The sequence below is a fragment of the Saimiri boliviensis genome, chromosome 1, assembly GCF_048565385.1.
Source record: "Saimiri boliviensis isolate mSaiBol1 chromosome 1, mSaiBol1.pri, whole genome shotgun sequence".
NCBI classification, from domain to species: domain Eukaryota; kingdom Metazoa; phylum Chordata; class Mammalia; order Primates; family Cebidae; genus Saimiri; species Saimiri boliviensis.
In genome coordinates this window covers 147,411,133-147,434,296 of record NC_133449.1, presented here as the reverse complement: position 1 = coordinate 147,434,296, position 23,164 = coordinate 147,411,133, and the positions used below count along the sequence as shown (strand labels likewise).

At 48.8% G+C, this 23,164-nt stretch overlaps 2 protein-coding genes across 2 annotated transcripts in view; both read left to right on the top strand.

The window, feature by feature from the left end:
- The window catches only part of CFDP1 (craniofacial development protein 1), a 138,458-nt gene extending 122,816 nt beyond the window's left edge, over nucleotides 1-15,642 (top strand). The window contains exons 6-7 of the mRNA XM_003939902.3: nucleotides 1,367-1,525; nucleotides 15,309-15,642. Of these exons, the coding sequence (XP_003939951.2) occupies nucleotides 1,367-1,525; nucleotides 15,309-15,399 (250 nt within the window). The 3' untranslated portion in view covers nucleotides 15,400-15,642. The remainder of the gene's footprint in view (nucleotides 1-1,366; nucleotides 1,526-15,308) is intronic.
- On the top strand, nucleotides 7,152-15,302 carry LOC101032200 (BLOC-1-related complex subunit 6). The gene has a single exon (XM_074406444.1). It carries the CDS (start codon nucleotides 8,144-8,146, stop codon nucleotides 9,176-9,178), a length of 1,035 nt encoding a protein of 344 aa, XP_074262545.1. The 5' UTR covers nucleotides 7,152-8,143; the 3' UTR covers nucleotides 9,179-15,302.
- Nucleotides 15,643-23,164: the final 7,522 nt, after the last annotated feature.

The window sequence follows — 23,164 nt, the reverse complement described above, 5'->3', positions numbered from 1 at the left end:
AGCATGTTCTGGGGTGTGACCCACTAGGGAAGCTAACATCCTCTCCACTAAAGTTAATAGAATGAGAATATTTAGGGTCGTTGTTCAGTACCAGCAGTCTGGTGTTCAGTGTGGACACTGGCCTATTGGCTCACCCCCAGCACAGCGGGTGAGTGGTCCTTCACCCTGTTGTGTGGCAGTGATGTAGGATTTTTGGAATGGGTGAGGGTGATATAGGTTATTTCAAAGATGATCCTTTCCAACTCTGAGACTGGGTTCTCTGTCACAGGCCTTAGTGAGAGTTAGATGAGATCATGGCCACGAAAGCACTTGAAGAACAAACATTCTAGACTTTAAGTAAAGGTATTATTATCAGTAGACCATGTGACATTAGCTCATACTTTTTAAATGTTTAGCTTTCTTGCATATTCCCGTGGGGCAGAAAATAACTTCCAAGTTCCTACATGCTGGTAGATGATTTCTTTTCATTTCATAAAGAGACCAAATGTTCCCTCATACCATCTTCTTATGAACTAGCTGCATTTTGTTTTTCTTATTTTATCTCATACGTTTAACAATGACTGGAAACATTTGACCTGCCAAGACTTGAATTTGGGCATCTGGGGTTTCTCCCACTGTCCATGATGGTATCACCAGCAAGTGGAGCACAGGCTGTACATTCCTCTTGTGAGCTTTCAGAGTGAGGAATGTTCTTCACCTCCTGGGAAAAACCAGGGCCCAGCTCACAGGAGTTGAAAGGAAACTGATTTTAGAACCCTTTTACAGGACTGTGACTTTTCACTCATCAGTGTTGGAAACTGCTTCTCTTTCGCTTAAAAGAACCCCCTGGGGCTTTAAGCTCAAACGATGACAGTGACTCAGAGTGGCTCATGCTTATTGCACCTTGATGCTGTGCCAAGTGCTGTTTTAGCCCTTTACATGTAAGATAAACCTCAGCCTGTGAGTACGCATTCGCTCTGTAGATTAGGAAACCAAGAAACATGCAGTAAATAACTAGCCTGGAGTCACACAGTTAAGTTGGAAGTTGGACCTTGGCATGTGACTCCAAAGCCCTTCCTGAAGCTCGCTGCTTCTCCCCTCCTTGCAAGTAGAGACCTGCCACACAGAGCCCACAGAGGTCTGAGGGAGGCAGGATTTCCTGTTCGCCGCGCAGGAGAGCAGTCAGAGGTGTTAAGCAGGAAAAGCACATTAGAATTCCAGTTTACTTACAGTGCTCTCCATACCAGGAAGGAAATACCCCAAATATGAACATGGCTTTCACCAAGACAAATGGCTCCAATCTAGGGGATTCCCATGTGCATCAGAAAAACTTAATCTAGAGATCAGAGTTTTTACCTGCTACATCTTTCATATTTTCTTTCCTTAGGTTAAAAAGATCAAGTGGCATGAGCAGCCTTTTGGGGAAAATTGGTGCCAAGAAGCAGAAAATGAACACCCTTGAGAAGTCCAAACTGGACTGGGAGAGCTTCAAGGAGGAAGAGGGGATTGGTGAAGAACTGGCCATCCATAATCGAGGGAAAGAGGGGTAAGAAGGAGTAGGTTATATGCCTTGGAAAATCCTCAGAACTCTGAAACAAAATGATTTTTTGGAGACCAACTGCCCACTGTAAGCAAGCGGGAGATTTTCATGATGGAACTAAAAATGTGAGCACTTTGGTTCGTCAGTGAGGCTCTGTTCCAATGTGGGGCTGGGCTGTCATCGGGAAGGCCGCTGCAGGTGGAGGGAAGGCGGGGCATGCGAGGAGTACTTCTCTCAGGGCCAGTCACGTCTGCCAAGCTGAGTTTGCTGAATTACAGCTCCAGTGAACTGTAAGTTGCTTAGTGGTTGGATCCAGCCCACCATAGCAGCCTTGGCCTTACCTGAATCATTTGTATTTCGGAGAAGCCAAACCAGTTCAAATCCTTCAGAAACAGAGCCAGTGGAGTTCCTAGGTGTTGCATTATTGTGGAATTTTTTTGGTCTGTATCATCATGGCCCAGGGTGGGGCTTTACCTTTGGCTATATCCTGTGTGATGGGCCACACCCACCCTCAAACAGTATCCCAGGCCACTGCTTGCACCTCCTGCTCTTCACTGTGGCATACAAAGAGGATGTTCAGAACCTATGTATTCAGTTGTGAAAAGGGTCCTCTCCTTGTTGTATTTGTCTTACTGGTGATTTAACCAAAAAATCAAGAAAGAAATAGTGGACAGGCACGGTGGCTTACACCTGTAATCTCAGCACTTTGGGAGGCCGAGGAGGGTAGGTCACTTGAGGTCAGGAGTTCGAGACCAGCCTCGCCAACATGGCAAAACCCGATCTCTACTAAAAATACAAAAATTAGCCAGGCATAGTGGTGCACGCTTGTAATCCCAGCTACTTGGGAGGCTGGGGCAGGAGGATCACTTGAACCCAGGAGGCAGAGGTTGCAGTGAGGTGAGATCAAATCACTGCACTCCAGCCTGGGTGACAGAGCAAGACTCTGTCTTAAAAAAAAGAAAGAAGGGCCGGGCGTGGTGGTTCACGCCTGTAATCCCCGCACTTTGGGAGGCCGAGGCAGGCGGATCACAAGATCAACAGATCGAGACCATCCTGGTCAACATAGTGAAACCCTGTCTCTCTTAAAAATACAAAAAATTAGCTGGGCATGGTGGTGCATGCCTGTAATCCCAGCTACTTGGGAGGCTGAAGCAGGAGAATTGCCTGAGCCCAGGAGGCGGAGGTTGCGGTGAGCCGAGATTGCGCCATTGCACTCCAGCCTGGGTAACGAGAGCAAAACTCAATCTCAAAAAAAAAAAAGAAAGAAAGAAATGGTGTTCATAAGTACTTAGGGACCTCAGAAGGCACTAAGGAAGTTACCATGGAAGTGGTGGCTTCATGTCTCAAGATCAACAGTCCTCATTCCTAGCCATGAAAAGAAATGTTGACTGGCCCACCAGAGAGCCCTGGCTGCTCAGCAACTCTGCCCCTCACCGGTAAGCTCTTCTCCAGCAGCATACTGGGCACCTCTGAGGCTCAGCTCCTTCACCAATAAAATTGGGACAGTGATACCATCCTCACTTTGTGGTTGTGATGATCTCATGAGATAATATATGTGTTGCTTACATATATGTAATATACATAAACCACTTTACAGAACACTTGTCACATAAAGGCTTGCATTAAGTCCAGGTCATTCAAATTGTTTTTTTGTTTGTTTGTTTTTGTTTTTTTGAGACAGGGTCTCACTGTGTTGCCTAGGCTGGTCTCAAACTTTTGGGCTCAAAGGATCCTCCTGCCTCGGCCTCCTGTGTAGCTAGGACTACAGGGGCACACCCCTGCACCAGCTCATTCAGGTTATTAATGACAGGCAAGGGACTTAGTTGGGGGTGATATTTCTAAGTTAGGCTTCAAGATTATCTAAATGAACCTGGAAGCTGACTAGTATGTTTTGTTTTGTTTTGTTGTTTTAAAGAAATACTTAAACAGCTTTATGAGCTTGTTTAAACTAGCAGACTTCTAGGTCATTCTAAGCTGGAATGCTACAGGACAGGGAGAAGGAGCCAGAGTGATGTGGGGAAGGCTCTGGATGAAGCACAGTGTTGTCTCATCACAAGTGGCAGCTCTGACATGTGCCCCAAACCTCCTCATTCAGATTCAGCTCTAGTAACTCACGCTCCCTCCTGTTCTCCACTCTTGCACAGTGATCTGAGGAGCTGAGTCAGCAGAGGAACTATCAGTGTGTGCTATACATTATTGCTTCTCTGAATATTGATTATATGAGTTGGACAGTGCTCACTCTGCTTGAGTTAATAGAGGTCTTACAGAAGTAAGGAGTGCTAGGTGTGGTGGCTCACTCCTGCAGTCCCAGCACTTTTCATAGGAGGATACTTAAGCTCAGGACCAGCCTGGGCAATATAGCAAGACTTCGCCTCTACTAAAAATCAAAAACATTAGTTGGGCGTGATGGTACACACCTATAGGCCCAGTTACGTGGCCCAGTTACTCCGGAAGAGTGAGGCTGCAGTGAGCTCTGATCATACCACTGCACTCCAGCCTGGCTGAAAGAGTGAGACCCTGTCCCAAAAAATAAAAATTTAATTTTTTTTTTTTAAGTAAGGAGCGGTGCTGTTTAAGATAGGAAAAGATAACAAAATGTAGACTGGAAGAGAAAACAAGATTTTAAAAAATCTGCCTAGTGAGAACTTTTCAGGCAGTAGAAACTCACATTACTAAGTGAGGGAGCAACAAACGAACACCATCCTCCTTTATGCAGTGCTTTTCTCTCCTTTGTTTGAGGCTTCTCCCCTCATTCACCAGCCAGATGATTCCACGGATGGGACTTTTCCCAGTGCAGATCTGCCGGCTCCATGCTCTGCCTCAGCCCTTCTCACCTGCCTGCTTGAGTGCCCAGCCCCACACCTCCACTTACTCTCCTTTTCTGGCTCCTGCAGATGGATTAAAGGAGCCTAGCCCTAGGCCAGTGAAGGGACTGGAGCTCTGGTCCTCACCTTGGCCGAGCATGAGAATCCTCTGGTGACATTTTCCAAAGTTCAGGTGACCACCTCTGTACAGAGCTGCTGAATCAAGAGTCTAGAACAGGTAGGTCACAAATATCTGCATCTTTACACTTTACTCCTCAGGTGATTCTCATGCACAGCTAAGGTTGAGAGTCAGTAGACCACACGTTCAAAATTCTAGAGGCATGAGACAAGTGCAGTAGTCTTAAGACATATGACGTGCACCCGTAGTCCCAGCTACTCACTGTACACCCGCCTGGACAACTGAAAAACCCTGTCTCTTTACAAAACAAAAGAAGACACAGCTAAACTAGTGTTGAGGAAACAGAAACTCGAAAGCAAGGAAATAAAGATACAGACAGGGTCTGAACAAGCTCTCACCTGAGTGGGCTGCAGGTTTTGGGGGAAGAGTTATGCAGGGGCCTCCTCGAGGGCCACGCGAGCACGTGCTTTGTAGTCATTTATTGCCCTTAACCAGTTCACATACTCTTCTGTATGTATGTATATGATGTTTTACAATAAACAATTCAAATCTTGGCTCTTCGCCATTCCATGGGTACTAGCCCTATTTTCTCCATCTATAAAGTAGGAACATTTTAATATACTTCTCAGGATTATTGTGGGAATTAAATAGAGGAAATGCCGGGCGTGTTTATCAGTAGGAATCCACTCCCTTTTCCATGAGTCGTCTGCTCGCTTTTCTTTCTCCCACCTGCTGTTACTGACCCCAGCACACCTCAGTCCTTTCTGGAAAGCTAGATGCTTTGTTCCTTTAAGTTCCTTCCTGATATGTTCCTGTTAACTCTTCAGGAATATTTTCCACAGTGGTGGGAAATGGAGCTTGGAGGCATCTGGAAGGAGACCCAGACTCCCTGGCTGGCTTTTTTTTTTTTCCTTCCCTGGGCTTTTAAACTTGGAAAGTCCCAGGACTGGACCCCTGGACAGCTGTCTCTTCCTCCCCAGAAAAGCTCACTAGTTGAAACTACCATTAGACTCAAAAAAAAAAAAAGTATCCCCTGTCCTGACCTCTGAGCACTGAGCTCCAGAGTTACACATGAGCTGTTAGTTGACATCTCCTTCTGGTTGTCCAAGACACATCAAACTTAACTTCCAAAACCAAATACTTATTCCTCTCCATAAACGGAACCCCCATTCCTCGGAATTCTTAGAAAATGGCACAACACTTTCCACCCCACTGTTAAAAGAAAAACTTGGACCTGGGTGTGGTGGCTCATGCCTGTAATCCCAGCACTTTGGGAGGCCAAGGTGGACAGATCACGTGAGGTCAGGAGTTCAAGACCAGCCTGGCCTACATGGTGAAACCTCATCTCTACTGACATACAAAAATTAGCAGGGCATGGTGACGGATGCCTGTAATCCCAGCTACTTAGGAGGCTGAGGCCGGAGAATTGCTTGAACCTGGGAGACAGAGGTTGCAGTGAGCCGAGATCATGCCATTGCACTCCAGCCTGGGCAACAAGAGCAAAACTCCATCTCTTTAAAAAAAAAAAAAAAAAAAGAAAAATTTGAGCTTCATCCTTGATTTCCTCTCTTTCCACCAGTATCTCACAAGTCCAATTGATGGTTTCATCACAGAATACTTCAGCTCATCTCTATTTGTACAGCCCCACTACCACCACCCCCATACAGGCCACAGACAATTGCTCTGCCCGCTGCTTCTACCTCTGTACTCTTTCATCCAGTCTCCACCCAGCAGCTGAAGCAGTCATTTAAAAATACAGACCATTTTTCATTTCTTTCCTGCAGAATGCCCCCTGGTAGCCCTTCAAATCAGTGTTACCCAGGCCCTCCCTGAGTTGTCCCCTGCCCACCCCTATCCTCTTCCCCTGCTTGCTGCAGCCCAGCCTCACTGTCCCTGTGTAGTGCTCCTGCCTGAGGAGGCTCTGGTTTGTCATTCAGGGCTCTACACCAATGACATGCTAGATACCCCCACCCAAGGAACCCTCAGTCACATTACCCTGTTTGATTTTCTCCATGACACTTAATCATCACCTGATGCATGCTGTCAGGTTTCGTTCCTCTGTGGTAAGCCCCTGAGGGCAGCATCTTGTTCCCTATTCTGTTACCAGCCCAGACCAGGTGCTGCACCATTGCAGTGTCTAACACCCATCCCACTAGCTGGCAGATTGTCATGACTTTTGTTTATCGGTCTAGTAGGATTAGAATTAACCACCCAGAAAAGAATAGCATAATACGTCAGAATGATGTTGCCATCCAGGCGTCATTTCAGTTAGCAGAGTTGGTTGAGGCACCTGTATCAGAGACAGTCATCTGTCCGTCAAAGAATTGCTGCTTTTCCTCTGAGCTCCAGACTCCCAGGGCCCAGTGCAGCATTCCAGGATCAGAGTCAGCCACCTGCACTCAGGCATTGAGCATGGCTTCCCTGCAGCCCTGTAACCCATTACTCAGGTTTCTTGGTGGTGATCAGCAGCAGCATGGCATCTAGCCGTGCTAAGGCAGGGGCCAGCCGACTTAGGGAAAGGAAGCCATGCATAGAGAAGAAGAGAAACACTCTAGTGCCAGCTGCTGCTGTCTGTGCAATTGAAGGTCACGATTGGAGACCAGGTGTTCTGTGATTTGGAGAGGCATGAAGGAGGGACTGGAGAAAATTTTCTTTTGCTAAAAAAAATCTATTTTCCTAACCCCACCCCCACCCCCCCCACCCCCCCACCCAGAGGCACTCTTTCAGAACCAGCACAGCCTGGAGGTGACAGGGGAAGAAGGCAGTGGAGAAGAAACTTCTCCACTTGTTTGCAAGTTAAATCCTCTGGAGTGCGGATGTGTATTGTTGGGCACACTGCTTCTTTCAGTTGCATTTCTTGGGGCAGCAAAGTCTGTATCTCTTTACATCGTTCCTAGAACTTTATTCTAGCCTCAGAGTGCTTCCACAGCTCCTTGCTTCCTGGTGTTGGAAGATGCTCTTACTCACTTTTTGTGCTATGTCTGTGCTGCCTTGAATGCTCACCCGGGGAACAGAATGCTGGCTTTGCCTGAGCAGCGTGGTGATCATGCAGCCTTGGAGTGTCCTTAGTGAGTGCTTCAGGCTTCCTTGTACTTCCCTGTGTACTCTGTGTACTCCCTCTTGCTGACCAGGAATGCAGGAGGCCTCTCAGGGCCTTCAGCCAGGGTGACCACGTCGGGTCAGTACTCCATTGGGCCTTACCGCCCTCGAAGGCCCTCTGTCTTCCTGCAGGGTGGGTTCCCAAGTACAGGTTAAATATCCCTTATCTGAAATGCTTGGGACTGGAAGTGCTTTGTATTTCAAACCTTTTTTTGATTTTGAAATACTTGCTTTTACATCATTAGCAATATTGGGGATGGACCCAAGTCTAAACACAAAAACCCAGGAAAACTGAACAGACACCAAATAAAATTGCGTATAAGGCACGCATTTGTTTTACATATAAAACAAATGAATTTTGTTTTATATGTAAAACAAATGCGTGCCTTATACGCAATTCCTGGAGGTAATTTTATGCAGTATTTTAAATAATTTTGTGCTTAAAACAAAGTTTGTGTATGTTGAGTCATCAGAAAGCAAAGGCGTCATGTGTGGAATTTTCACTTGTGTCTTGTCAGTGCTTTAAAAGATTCTGATTTGGGGGGGCGAACCAATTCCTCGGTTGCGGCCCCCACCTGCAGTATGGAGTCGTCTCGGGGGCGGCCCGGGCCGGAGTCGGACCTTCTGGCTGTAGCGGAACAGCAGGCCGCAATCTTCGGCGGCAGGCCGGACCGAACGTCCTCTGAGTCGCCCTCAGGCCTCCGGGTGTCCGGGGAGGAAGAGGCCGAGAACGTTGGGGGCGCGAACCGCCACCGCAGGACGGCCCCGAAGACGTCAAGCTGCAGCGTCGTCCACCGGCCGGAACGAGAGGCTCGGGAGAAGGAGCCCGGCCCTCAAGGGACGCCGTCTGCGGCCGGGAGCCGCAGGGGGGCGCCGGGTGCAGAGCACGAACTGCCCCGGTCCTCCCGGCACAAGGAGCCGGCGCCGCCGGAGGGCAAGCCTGCCTCCGGGAGGGACTGCCGTCGAGGGGGACCAGGCGGCGGGATGGATGTTGAGCAGCGGGAGGAGGAAGACGACGAAGAGGCGGCCGCGGGCGGCCGAGGCGGCCGATCGTTCTCCAGCCGCCTTCAGGACAGCCGCAGCTTGGACGGGCTCAGCGAGGCGTGCGGTGGCGCCGGGTCCTTAGGGAGTGCTGAGTCCGGCGCGGGCGGCGGACGTCGCGCCACCATCTCCAGTCCCCTGGAGCTGGAGGGCACAATGAGCCGCCACGGCGACCTCACCCACTTTGTCGCCAACAACCTGCAACTCAAGATCCGTCTAAGCGGCGCCCCTCCACCCCCGCCTTCTACCCCTGCGCGGCCCTGCCCAGCTCGTGCACCCACACCCACACCGGCCATCCCCCCCATTGACCCCGACGTGCTGCAGGATCTAGAGCGGTTGAGTCGGGAGCTGGGCAGCCGGGTGGACCGTCTGCTTCGCGGGCTGGGTGGCGCGGTGCAGGAGCTGACGGCACTGAGCGTGGGCTGCATCCAGACCTACCGCGATGCTGTGGACTCCTTAGGTGAAGCTGTGGACATGAGCATCAAGGGCATGTACACCCTGCTGGCGCGCTGCGAGGAGCTGGAGCGGGCTCTGCAGCCAGTTCAGGGGCTGGCACGCCAAGTCCGGGATATCTGACGTACTCTGGAGGTGTTGGAGGCCCTGTGCAAGTGACCAGGAGGACAGGAGAGGCCGGGCCTGGCCAGGGCAGGGCCCAGCAGGACCCTAAGGACTCTTCAAGGAGTCCTAGTGGGAAGTGCTCGCTGAGGGGAGGCCTGTGTGTTGAAGGCTCTTCCAGATGCGTTCAGCTGGCCGGCGCCCACTCGCTGGGCCTTAGGCTGGTGTATATGGGGAAGTTATAACGGCTCTCCTGGTGGGAAGGGATGTTGCTCAGCTTTTATTCGGTTGGTCATCTGTAGCTACCCTGTTCTTCCCAACTCTCCTCCCTAGCTAGAGCACCAGCCCTGGGAACACAGGGCTTTAGGTTTGCTTCAAGGTGAGGACGTGACTCCCACATGTAATCAGGGGAAACGGACAGAGGAAGCCCCAGCCTCCATTGTGGCTGTCCTGACTCCAGTGGCCACATCTCAGGTGCCAGGGGCTGTGGGAGCTTGAGTCGTCCTTGGCGAAACCCCCTCGCAGGCAAGGATGCACCCCTGCGCTTGGATAGCCTTCTGCTTCTGCCCTCTGGCCCTCTACCGTACCACTCCCCCAGCCAGAACCGGGGTGCAACTAGGAGGAATGCGTTGCGAGGTGTTGAGATGGGAGGCGTCTCACTGCGCTCAGGGTTCAGGTAGAATGTTGCTGGTTTTGAATCCCACCTATTGTGGAGTGTTCTAATCAGTTTTGGCTTTCTGAGTTTTTGTGGAATTAAAGTGCTGCTGCTGCGAAAAAAAAAAAAAAAAAAAGATTCTGATTTGGGAGGACTTCAGATTTCGGATTTTGGGATTTGGGATGCTCACCTTGTACTGACATGTTCCCTGGTATCATTTTCTGCCCTTCTCTTGTCCCCTTCTTCAGTTTCTCCCTCCTCCCTCTTCATTGGCCTAGATCTCAGGAAAATTGGTGCCAGATAAATAATTTGGGTTGGAAGATTCAAAAGGTGTCAGAGCCTGTTGTGTCTAACCTGGTTCTGAAAGGAAAAACTAGAAAATCCCTTAGTTTTTTTATTAAAGAAAAGGAAGCAAGTGCCCGGCCTTGCTTCATGTTTCTTCTGACTTGACCTCTAGAGAACCTGAAAACCCAGGACAACTGCAGACACCAAGAGACCAAATGTCCCCAAAAGAGGAAGGGATCATTAGGAAGGCCACATCCTCAAAGGTGGCCACTGAGACTCAGGATGTTTTCATGCACTTTAAGTGGGTCACGGCGCCAGGACAGACCCACCTGAGGACGAGTGCAATGGGAATCATTTCTTATTTTATTAAAGAAAGTGGGCCGGGCGCGGTGGCTCAAGCCTGTAATCCCAGCACTTTGGGAGGCCAAGGCGGGTGGATCACGAGGTCAAGAGATCGAGACCATCCTGGTCAACATGGTGAAACCCCATCTCTACTAAAAATACAAAAAAATTAGCTGGGCATGGTGGCACATGCCTGTAATCCCAGCTACTCAGGAGGCTGAGGCAGGAGAATTGCCTGAACCCAGGAGGCGGAGGTTGCGGTGAGCCGAGATCGCACCATTGCACTCCACCCTGGGTAACAAGAGTGAAACTCTGTCTCAAAAAAAAAAAAAAAGAAAGTGAAGAGCCTCTTAAATGGGCCACAGAAGGCAACGGGAGCAGAAAGGGATGATGCATCCCCCACCACTGGGCTTCTCTGTGGACGAGGCTGAGTCATGCTGGGCCCCCAAAGTGGCTGGGCACAGGCCAGAAAAGCACCCAGACAAATCAAGAGCAAGAGCCGTGATTCCCATTGCACTCGTCCTCAGGTGGGTCTGTTCTGGAACCGTGACCCACTTAAAGTGCATGAAAACATCCTGAGTCTCAGTGGCCACCTTTGAGGATGTGGCCTTCCTAATGATCCCTTCCTCTTTCGGGGACATTTGGTCTCTTGATGTCTGTTCAGTTTTTCTGGGTTTTGAGGTTCTGTAGAGGTCAAGTCAAAAGAAATTTGAAGCAAAGCTGGCAGGGCACAGTGGCTCACACCTGTAATCCCAGCACTTCTGGAGGTCGAGGCAGGCAGATCACTTGAGGCCAGGAGTTCAAGACCAGGCTGGCCAACATGGCGAAACCCCATCTCTACTAAAAATACAAAAGAAATAAAGAAATGGGAAGCAAGAACTCTGAGCCCCATGACAACTCTTATAGCTATTTTGTTTGTTTGTTTGTTTTATTGTATACAAAGAACTTCTCGCAGTTTCATTGTATTGCCAGAGGGTTATTGTGATTGTTATTCCTGTTGTACAGAGAAGGAAAAAAAGGCACAGAAGTCACACAGTCTTGCTCAAAGTCACACAAATACTATCTATCAGAGCCACTGTCATTCTTAGCACCTTTTCTGTCTTGGCAGGAAGAGTCCACTGCCAAGTAGTTTTGTTCATGGTCAGCTCTTGGCAATAAACCAAGGCCATCACAGGCATCCTGTTAGCAGCTGCAGATGGCTGTGAATCAGGGAATAAAGTCACCAGACCTGCCTTGATGGCCTTTGTCTGGGTTGCCCTTGAGAATTCAGTTGCATCCTGCACATGTGCCACTCACTGCTGTCTGAGGCCTCCCTAAGCCTAAACTCTGCCTGCACCTGCCTGTTTAGTGCCCAACCTGGTCTTCACTCTTGTTAAGTCTCAAGGTCAGCTGGACCCAGCACAGCTTCTGGGAACGTGCAGGACCTTTCTTCATACCCCATTAGCATCCTCATTAAGTGTCACTTCTTATTTACAGGAGAGTCAGGGCTGGTCTCGACAGCTAACACCTGGAAGGCTAGCACTTGGAAGGCTAAGGTGGGATGATCACTTGAGCCCAGCATGGGCAGCATAGAGAGACCCTGTCTCTACAAAAGATTTAAAAATTAGCCTGCTGGACACAGTAGCTCATGCCTGTAACCCCAGCACTGTGGGAGACCGAGGTGGGCGAATCACAAGGTCAGGAGTTCGAGACCAGTCTGGCCAACAAGATGAAACCCCGTCTCTACTAAAAATACAAAAATTAGTTGGGCGTGATGGCAGGTTCCTGTAATCCCAACTACTCGGGAGGCTGAGGCAGGAAAATCACTTGAAACCAGAAGGCAGAGGTTGGGGTAAGCCAAGATTGCACCAGTGCACTCCAGCCTAGGCGGAAGAGTGAAATCCTGTCTCAAAAAAAAAAAAAAAAGCCGGGCACGGTGGCTCAAGCCTGTAATCCCAGCACTTTGGGAGGCCGAGGCGGGTGGATCACAAGGTTAAGAGATCGAGAGCATCCTGGTCAACATGGTGAAACCCCGTCTCTACTAAAAATACAAAAAATTAGCTGGGCATGGTGGCGCGTGCCTGTAGTCCCAGCTACTCGGGAGGCTGAGGCAGGAGAATTGCCTGAACCCAGGAGGCAGAGGTTGCGGTGAGCCGAGATCACGCCATTGCACTCCGGCCTGGGCAACAAGAGCGAAACTCGGTCTCAAAAAAAAAAAAAAAAAAAAAAAAGGTCTGGTGGTATGTGCCTATGGTCCTAGCTACGTGAGAGGCTGAAGCAGGAATATTGTTTGAGCCTGGGTGGTCGAGGCTGCAGTGAACTGTGTTTGCACCACTGTACCCAGCCTGAGCAACAAAGCAAGACCCTGTCTCAAAAAGATAAAGGAAAGTCAGGAAGAAAGACCCCAAATGCTTAAACCCACATACTTACTCCTTCCCTCCACCTGATCTCCAGACAGGTAGCACCGAAGATGACTGTTGAAACATACCCAGAATTCCTCTTACATCCCCAAGCGAACAGCAACACAGCGAGGTCTCATGCTGAGCCTCACCTCTCTTTTTTTCTGCTAGCACTTCCAAGGGACAGTTAAAGTGCAATGCCATCAAAATCCTAGTCCCCATGGTAGTGAGCTTCCCTGGGGCCAGTGGGGCTGGGGTGAAAAGATGGCTGGTTGTAGTGAATGTAGCCTCTCAGGCCATTTTGATTAGCAGCCCCCACTTGAGAATCACAGGTGTCTTGGTGGGAGGTGGGAAGTGAGTTCATTGTTAGATGTCCACACTTCCCTACCTGTCTCCCCCTTTTCATTTTTTATTTAAAGGGGTCCACATTGTCTGCAGCTTCCCTGACTGCCAGGGAATCTGAAGTTCAAATTCATCCAGGCAGCCTATAATTTTATTTTTCAAATCTGACAACTCTGACTCCAATGGCTTTTATCAAACCTAAGAGCAGGCCCTGTCTCGCTTCCTGCCATTCTTGCCTCATTGACCGTTTAGACACAGCAACTTAGTCCCCGAGCCACACCAGCTATTTTGGTTCCTCATTGCTGAACTGTTAAGTCCAGACTTGGGCCATCTACTATCCTCAGGAGCCTCTTGGAGGCTGGCTTCCTAAAACCATGGTGACACTACCTACCATTTTATTGAGCACCTGCTCTGTGCCTGGCATGATGTAGACACCGTTTTATTTAATTCACACAACAGTTCTTCAGAGTAGAGACGAGTTATTATTATTATAGATTAGGAAACAGAACGTGCAAGGTTAAGTGATTTGCCTAGAGTCACACAGACAGCAGATGACAGCACTCAAATCTCCAGCCCTCTGGCCTCAGCCTGTACATTTCTGGCTAGCCCTCTAACCTAGGGCCAGGGTAGTTAGTACCATCCAGTACGTCCCAGGACACTGTTGGGAGGGAAAGCAGGGCCCTGGATACAGCAGGGGAACACAGGTTCCTGAACCTGGTAGCATTCTCACTATAAATGTAATGACTTTGTAATGACAGATGCACATTTTCCACAGTGCAACAAAAGAAAAATTAGTGCAGAGATTCAATTATGTCTCCCATTTTTGAGGGCAATTTTGCTCTCTCAATAGATTAATTAGCAGCGGAGATCTCCTCCCCCCAGGCAAATCATGGCACACTTTATGGCGAGGAGGTGCATTAAGATGCAGCTGTGTCTCATTAAGCAGCCAGCCTTGCCCCCAGCATGCGCGACCGTGCTGCTTTCCCGTCCTGCCTGGAGAACAGAGGGAAAGTTTGCTGAACCTGACCAGATTAGGGGGCAGAGTGCCCACCTTTCAAGGAGATCCTATATGTGGACTATAGGCCACAGGAATGTAGGGAAAGGGTTCTCCTGTCATCTTAGGAGAAGCAACCTGTATCCAAACAGGGTGGAGGATACCTAGGAGAGAAAAGGATGAGGAGAAGGAAAGAGCTCAAAGCAGTTAAATCGCTTCTAAAGTGTGCACTTTGTAAACCTCAGCTCACTTCACCTTCACAGCAGCCCTGTGAGGTCATTTTTACTGTCTTTCTTCCTTCACTACCACATGCCTCTTTTTCACATTTTGTTGTATGTATGCAGGAGGCATAGCTTTCTCTCACCCACCAATTCAACACACCGCTAAAGCCAAGAAATACAGCATCACCATGCTGCTGTAAGAAAAGCGAGGCTCAGAGATGTGCAGTCCTTTGCCCCGTTAATAAGTGAGCTAGAGCTAGGACTTGAACCCGTGCCTGTGTAAACCCGTGTTCTTCTTCCCTTAAAGTCGTATTAGAAAATTGCAACATATTCCTGCCACCCAGCCTCTAATGTGCTTTCCCTTTGCTAAACTGTTACCTTCCTTTTCATTTTATTTTCTTTTTTTTTCTTTTTTTTTTTTTTTTTTTTTTTTTTTTTTTTTTTTTTTTGAGGTGGAGTCTCGCTGTGTTGCCTAGGCTGGAGTGCAGTGGTGCAATCTTGGCTCACTGCAACCTCCGTCTCCCGGGTTCAAGTGATTCTCTTGCCTCAGCCTCCCAAGTACCTGGGACTATAGGCACATGCCACTATGCCCAGCTAATTTTTATATTTTTAGTAGAGACAGGGTTTCACCATGTTAGCCAGGATGGTCTCGATCTCCCGACCTCGTGATCCCACCTCGGCCTCCCAGAGTGCTGGGGTAACAGGCATGAGCCACCGGGCCTGGCTTCACTTTATTTTCACCATTCTTTTTTAGACCAAATGTGAGTGGTGTGGACTGTACTGGAATCGTCATGGGTGGTCACTCTCAGCACCAACTGTGTCCCTCTGCTTGCATTCACCGTAACTCAGTTTATGTCTGGGGGACGGGACCAGGCAGGGCAGGAGTTTCTCCTACTGGTTTCTGCTGACAAACACTGTTTTTATCCTCTTCTAGGTACATTGAACGGAAAGCTTTCCTCGACCGAGTGGATCACAGGCAGTTTGAAATTGAGCGAGATCTCAGGCTGAGCAAAATGAAACCTTGATGTTACGGGCAAAATCAAGAGCAGCTTAATCCTGTTTACAATGTGAGCTTTTTGTGCGTCTGTGAAATGTTTTCCAGTGTTTCTCATCAGCTGTTTCCCAGCAAGGTCTTTATTTTCTACATTGAAGTTCTGTCTATGTATCTTAATCACAAATGGTTTCATCCACTTTACTTTTAAAAATTTGTCCTTAAATGAATAAATAAAAGTTGGTCCTGTGAGAGGCTGACGAAGATGACGACCTCACTCACCTTCCCTTTATTCTGCTGCAAAGTTCCAACCAGTTCAAGCCAGCACATTCCAGGTCTGTCCAGGCTGGCAGAGGTCTGTCCAGGCATAGTAAAGAGAGCTGATCAACCTGGGTGTAGATTTTCTGGGGCCAAGACGCTCTTTCTGCAGCCAGCCTTGCCCGGAAGACCTAGAGGAGCAGGCTCACTAGTGTGGCTGGAATGCCGGGCCCCTTCAAGGTCTGTTCTCAGTTCCACTCGGGCGTCTCTCCTCATCTCTCTCCTTCCTGAATGGATTCCCGCTGATGGCATGTAAGGCTGCAAATAAGGATATACTATTGCTGAATTAGCAGTTTTTTCCCTTCAGCCTTTTTCCTCTTCCCAAAGAAAAGTTAAATTCAGATTTGCTCCCACTTCAATACTTTGTTTATTTTTAGTTTGTCAAAGAATATTCTGAAGGATTTTCTTTTTTATACTCATAAGAAAATGTAAATTCCAAACTTCCTGCTTACTAGAGTCGGACGTTCTTTGCAGAACAGCAGGGAGGAGAGTAACAAACAAATCCTTGGTGAAGAGGGAAAGGGATAGAGACCATTTGTATTAATAAAGCAGGAAATCCCACAGCCTGCTGCTGGCGTGTGTGTGCCTGCATGTTCAGGTGTGTTACCCGAGTAACATGACAGGTTTGAGTGATGACAGGATCCTTAAGACTGCATTCCATTTCTTGCTGTACCAGCTTTGTGACCTTGACCACAGGTCAGTTTCCTGTGCTTCCATTTTCTGATCTGCAAATGGCATGAATAACACCAATACCTCCAAGGGGTGGAGTGAGCTGATGACAGACCTGGCGGGTATGAGTACTAGTTGATGGCAGGTCTCCCAGTCTACGTCTCTAATGTGGTCAGAACTCGTAGCAACTGAGACTTGACTCAACACTAGATGGTTATGGGCTATGGATCTTACTACTCAGAAAGGTAGTTTACAAGCTAAAATTGAACACAGCGTCTGTTCACATCCCCTCTGATAAATAATTCTCAAAGTGATGATAGAGCATTTCAGGCCAGCGTCACAACAGGCAGCCTGCAAGGTCTTTGTTATGGTCCCAAGTGGGACATAAGAATAACAGAGGAAGGTGGCTCATGCCTGTAATCCCAGCACTTCAGGAGGCCAAGGCAGGTGGATTGCTTGAGCTCAGGAGTTCAAGATCAGCCTGGGCAACATGGTAAAACCCTGTCTCCACCAAAAATACAAAAAAGAAATTAGCTAGGCATGGTGGTGTGTGCCTGTAGTCCCACATACTCAGGAGACTAAGGTGGGAGGATCACTTGGTCCCCGGAAGTTGAGGCTGCAGTGAGCCAAGATGGTGCCACTTCACTCTGGCCTGGGCACAGGGAGTGAGACCCTGTCTCAAAAACAAAAAAGAATAACCTAAGACCAGCCAGTATTTTGATGACAGGACATCCAGACCTTCTGGAGGTAGCAGCCAAGATTTGATGTGAATGTCCTCCCACATGGTACTCTCCAGTTCATCATCTATCATTCATCACCATTTGGCGACTGTTCCCCTAACTTTTCTCTGGAGTTGAGTCCCTCTACCATTACATTTCACAGAGGTCTTCATCGCAGCAGCCAGTGTCTCAGCAGCACACGAGCTGGCTCTCTCCCTGCTTGAAAAATGATCTGGAAGCCAATAAAATGAATAGTACTGAGATCATGATAAGTTAGGGTTTTCTTTTTCACAAATGTTAGCACCTTTGAAGCCTAAAGGATTAAGACAAAAGCTGCAAAAGCCTGCTGGGTTCTTCTCACAGGTGGGTTTGCTATTCCTGTTTTGCTCCGAGGTACGAAGGGAGAACTCAGATGTGTCAGTGAAAGTCGTAACTGTGTGCTTGGGCCCTGCCTTTCTTCAGGATCCAGCCCTTCACACAGGCTTCTCCATCTGTACCCTGGGAAAGATTGGTTCCTTTTTGCTGTCTCTTGATTGCTGTGTCTTTTTTTGTTTGTTTGTTTGTTTGTTTTTTGAGACGGAGTTTCGCTCTTATTACCCAGGCTGGAGTGCAATGGCACGATCTCGGCTCACCGCAACCTCCGCCTCCTGGGCTCAGGCAATTCTCCTGCCTCAGCCTCCTGATTGCTGTGTCTTTTCCCAGCAGGGTTACTGCCCACACTGACACAATCACCCATTACCTCTCCATCAGTCTTTTAGAAATCACCTGTAGGCCAGGTATGGTGGCTCACACCTATAATCCTAGCACTTTGGGAGGCCAAGGAAGGTGGTCACCTGAGGTCAGGAGTTTGAGACCAGCCTGGCCAATGTGGTGAAACCCCGTCTCTACTAAAAAATACAGAAAAATTAGCCAGACATGGTGGCACGTGCCTGTAATCCCAGCTACTCAGGAGGCTGAGGCAGGAGAATCACTTGAACCTGAGAGGCAGAGGTTGCAAAACTGAGAACACGCCATTGCACTCTAGCCTGGATGGCTGAGCAAGACTTTGTCTCAAAAAAAAAAAAAAAAAAAAAAAAAAAACCCTCTAGTCTAGTCAAGCCCCTGTCAGGGAATACATAGCTATTTGCATGGATCCTATTACAGGTGCTCTGTTTCCCAGTTTGTAGATCTCTGCTTTGGAGTCTCACAGTTTCCCACTGTTAACTGTGCTATTTGCCTTGACTTCAGCTGTCACTCTTTTTTTTTTTTTTTTTTTTTAAGACAGAGTTTTGCTCTTGATACCCAGTCTGGAGTGCAATGGCATGATCTCAGCTCACCGCAACCTCCGCCTCCTGGGTTCAGGCAATTCTTCTGCCTTAGCCTCCTGAGTAGCTGGGATTACAGGCACATGCCACCATGCCCAGCTAATTTTTTGTATTTTTAATAGAGACGGGGTTTCACCATTTTGACCAGGATGGTCTTGATCTCCTGACCTCGTGATCCACCTGCCTCAGCCTCCCAAAGTGCTGGGATTACAGGCGTGAGCCACCGCACCCGGCCAGCTATCGCTCTTTAGATCTACATGGAACCTCTTTAAAAGCCTCCTGTACTGACCTCACTTCATCTCACTGATGAAGCACTTCCCCTGGCTGATACATTTGCACTTGTGTGTATGTATTATGTACATGTGTCATCTTACAATGAGAGTTAATAATGGACTTTCATTTAGTCTCACTGGCCATATCTGGGTCATTGAACTCCCTCTATCTGTAGGGAAGGCTGGAAAAGTGAGTGTCTTGGAAAACATGCAAGGAGAAAAGAAATTAGTAGGAGTATGTAATAGGTCGGCTAACCAGTGTACCTGCCACACTCAGTCTTTGTCATAAACCAACAGGTTTTTCTCCATTTGTTCTTTAAAATTGTCCCAGGCTGGGCACAGTGGCTTATGCCTATAATCCCAGCCCTTTGAAAGACCAAGGCGGGAGGATCACTTTAGCCTAGGAGTTTGAGACCAGCCTGGGCAACACAGACCCCATCTCTACAAAAAATAAATTTTTAAAAATTAGCCAGTTGTACTGGCACATTCCTGTAGTCCCAGCTACTCGAGACTGAAACAGGAGGATCACTTGAGCCCAGAAGGTCGAGAGGTTGCAGTGAACCAAGATCAAACACTTCACTCCAGCCTGGGCAACAGAGCGAGACTCCGTCTCAGGGGAAAAAAAAAAAAAAAGAAAAAAATGGGCCACGTGTTGGTAATTGTTGAAGCTGAAAGAGGAGTATATTAGATTTATTATACTGTGCTCTACTTTTATAGAGATTTGGATTTTTCATAATTTTTGTTTATGAAGTCTATAGTAATGTTTTTTAAATTGTCACAGGGAGGCTGGGCACAGTGGCTCACGCCTTTAATCCCAGCACTTTGGAAGGCCAAAGTGGGTGGATTGCCTGAGGTCAGGAGTTCAAGACCCGCCTGGGCAACACAGTGAAACCCCATCTCTACTAAAAATACAAAAATTAACTGGGCATGGTTGTGCATGCCTGTAATCCCAGCGACTCGGGAGGCTGAGGCAGGAGAATCGCTTAAACCCAAGAGCTGGCAGTTGCAGTGAGCCAAGATTGTACACATGCACTGCAGCCTGGGCAGCAAAGTGAGACTCTATCTAAAAAAAAAGCGCCGGGCGCGATGGCTCAAGCCTGTAATCCCAGCACTTTGGGAGGCCGAGGCGGGTGGATCACAAGGTCGAGAGATCGAGATCAACCTGGTCAACATGGTGAAACCCCGTCTCTACTAAAAATACAAAAAATATCGGCTGGGTATGGTGGCGCGTGCCTGTAATCCCAGCTACTCAGGAGGCTGAGGCAGGAGAATTGCCTGGAGGTTGCGGTGAGCCGAGATCGCGCCATTGCACTCCAGCCTGGGTAACAAGAGTGAAACTCCGTCTCAAAAAAAAAAAAAAAAAAAGAAGTCACAGAGAGGCTTCAAGTAAGGAAAGACTTTGAAGTACTCAGGCTGTTCTAGTAGAGTGTGGGCAGCCCCCCAGGGCTCATCTCCCCACCCTGCAGGTCTCACAATGGCCGGGAGTGTAGTAGAGGGGACTGTTGTCCAGGAAGGAGGTCCTCTCTGTCTCCTAAGATCCTGGATGCCTGTTTTTCTTTTCTTTCTTTATTTTATTTTATTTTGAGACAGGATCTTGCTCTGTTGCCCAATCAATGCAATGGCATAATCATGGTTCACTGCAGCCTCGACCTCTTGGGCTCAAGAGATCCTTTCACCTCAACCCCCCAAGCAGCTGGGACCACTGTGTGGGAGGTATACACCATTGCACCCAGCTAACTTTCTAATTTTTTATAGAGACAGGGTCTCACTATGTTGCCCGGGTTGGTCTTAACTATGCCTGTTTTTAACAACTTGGAAACCAGACTGCAGATTCTATGTCACCTCTTCTTCCCAGACTCTGAAGGTCCTCCTCTTGCCCCTTCTTTTTACTCGTTACTATTGTGGATCAAGTTCAAGGGACAGGGGAACTGGCCAGCAAGACGGGGTCCTTGGGCATTGGCAGTTGGTATCTGCAAATGGGTGGCTGCTTCTTGTAGGTATAAGCCAGGCCCTAGGAGGCAGTAGTCTTCTCAAGCCCTGCCTGACCATCCCCATCTGCTGAATGCTGTGGCTGCAGAATGGAGCATGCCTTTGGCACCAGCCAGTGACCCAGGCAGAGGACCAAGCAGGTGCATATCCACGGGGGTGCCTAAGGCAGGGATGGACCACTCTTGGGTGTTCCTCTTGGTCATCTGTGCTGCCTGAGCCCATCTTTGCCCTCAGTGGGACCTACCTTCTCAGCCAGCATTGCTACCTATCCCAACCTCTTCCTAGGAAAAGCCAGTACACCCACTGAGATCAGGCTGGTGGGTGGGACTGATTAAAGCGTGTTTGCCTTTAATCAAGAATCACCTTTTCGGCCAGGCACGGTGGCTCACACCTGTAATCCCAGTTCTTTGAGAGGCTGAGACGGGCATATCACTTGACGCTAGGAGTTTGAGACCAGCCTGGGCAACATATAGTGAGACCCTGTCTCTACAAAAAACATAAAAATTAGCTGGACATAGTGGTGCATGCTTGTGATCCCAGCTGCTTGGAAGACTGAGGTGGGAAGATCACTTGAGCCCAGGATATCAAGGCTGCAGTAAGCTGTGATTGTGCCCCTGCATTCCAGCCTGAGCAACAGAGCAAGACTCTATCTCAAAACAAAAGCTACCTTTTTTATTACAAGTCTGATTTGAACCATGACAGACACTATCCTGCCCAGTTTTTAAGAACAAGTGACTCATGTTTTATCTAGCTCTTACATCCACATTCAGTGAAAACTCATCTATCTAACTCCCAAAGGAAGTGATGTCCCTTTATCCCGGAGTTGGGAATTGTTAAGGAAACTGTTTGCAGGAAGTGGGAAGTGGAAAGAATGAGTCAGTGCTAAGAGGTGTTTGGCAGCCTTCTGTAGGGCACAGTGCTCATCCCCTGCTGTGGGGTGAATGGCTGACAAGGACAATCCAAGGACGCCTTCTTAGCTGGTCCTGTGGAGTTCAGAGACTCCCTTGGAGTTGACTTTTCCTGGCCTTGCTCTTGTCCTGTCCACGTCCCAAATTTTGGTGTGTCAGATTTCCAGGGCATCTGGTACCTTCTCATTACTGAAAACACTGCCCTAAAACAGGATAAGGTCAAAAATAAAATAAGCCTCTTGATGTGCTCTGCTCACCTATTTCCTGAATAACGCAGTGCTCTAATTAGGAACTCTGCCTAAGGTCTCTAGGGGCGAAAGGGGACACATGAAGAAGGAAATCCTATGTGAGCTGTACGCTGTCAGCACCCGTACAGAGGCACTGGACTAAGAGGCCTGACTTCAGAACTGCGCAGTGCAGGTTAGGTGAGTGGCTGGCACTGCAAAGGCCAGGAGACCTCGGCAGGAGTGGAGCGATGGTGTCTCTGTCACCCAGGCAGGGACCAGGAAGGCCAGTGACAGGCTCTCCAGGTGCCATGCTGCCTCGTGGTAGCAGTATAGGCGGTGTGGTTGGTGTGGTGAGGCGGCAGTGTGTGGTGTGGTGTAGTTAACGTGGCGTGGTGTGATGTGGTCTGCGGTTTGACGCAGTGTGGTGGAAAGGGTCTAGAACAGGCTCTCAAGAGCGGTCTTCTGCTTTCTGGTATTAGTCCTTAGCCAAATCTGGAATTGCCCAGGCATGTTGGGTGAGACTCACTACTTTTTGAATTACCAAAAAGCACAGGTGAACAAACAGGAATTGGGCTGAGAATGGGAGTTCCTGGGAAGGATCAGAAGCTTTCAGCTTCATCAGCAAATGATCGGTCAGTTTTGTGTGCCAGGTGCTTCCTCTCATGCTATCTTGTTAGATCCTCTGCCCTTTCAGAGGAAACATGCCTGAGGGCATCCGGTACCACAACCAGGGCCAAACCCACATGGCATGGCTGTAGGGCAGGATGTGGGAGCAGAGCAAGTTCAGTAGCTTCTCATCACCCCCTGGATCCCAGAGCCATGTTGGGAAGGAAAGACCTGAGGGCAAGGAGATGGAAAAGCCAAAGGTTGAGAAGGTTCTTGCAGGTGAAGAGAATGGCACCTGCCCACTGGTACCAAATATTTGTGTCAAGAGTTCACTGAGATGTGGGCATCCTGGCCTCAGCCCTGGTACTGCCCAGTCTAGGCAGCTTCTGAACCACTCTCTACAGGGGAGAGGGGGTGCTGCTGAGAAGTCTTTACCTAAGACTTCAGCCTTGCTTCAGACAGGCCTGGTGGCCAGGTGTCACCCACGTCTAAGCTCTGCTCCACAGTCACGTTTCTGTGCTGAGCATTTCTGAGTGGAGGGTGTTGGCCTCCTCTCTTTGAGACACTGCCTGGGGTTAGGGGGTGAAGGGAGTAGGTACCCAGATGACTGCAGCCGTTTGGTGTGTGGGAGGTTCAGAGAGTCAGGGACATTGAGTGCCACTCCCCTGCCCCACCTTCCCTGGGCTGCAGATTCCTGTGTTGGCCTCTTCTGCTACTTCTTTTTTGAGACAGAGTCTCGCTGTGCCACCCAGGCTGAAGTACAGTGGCATGATCTCAGCTCACTGTA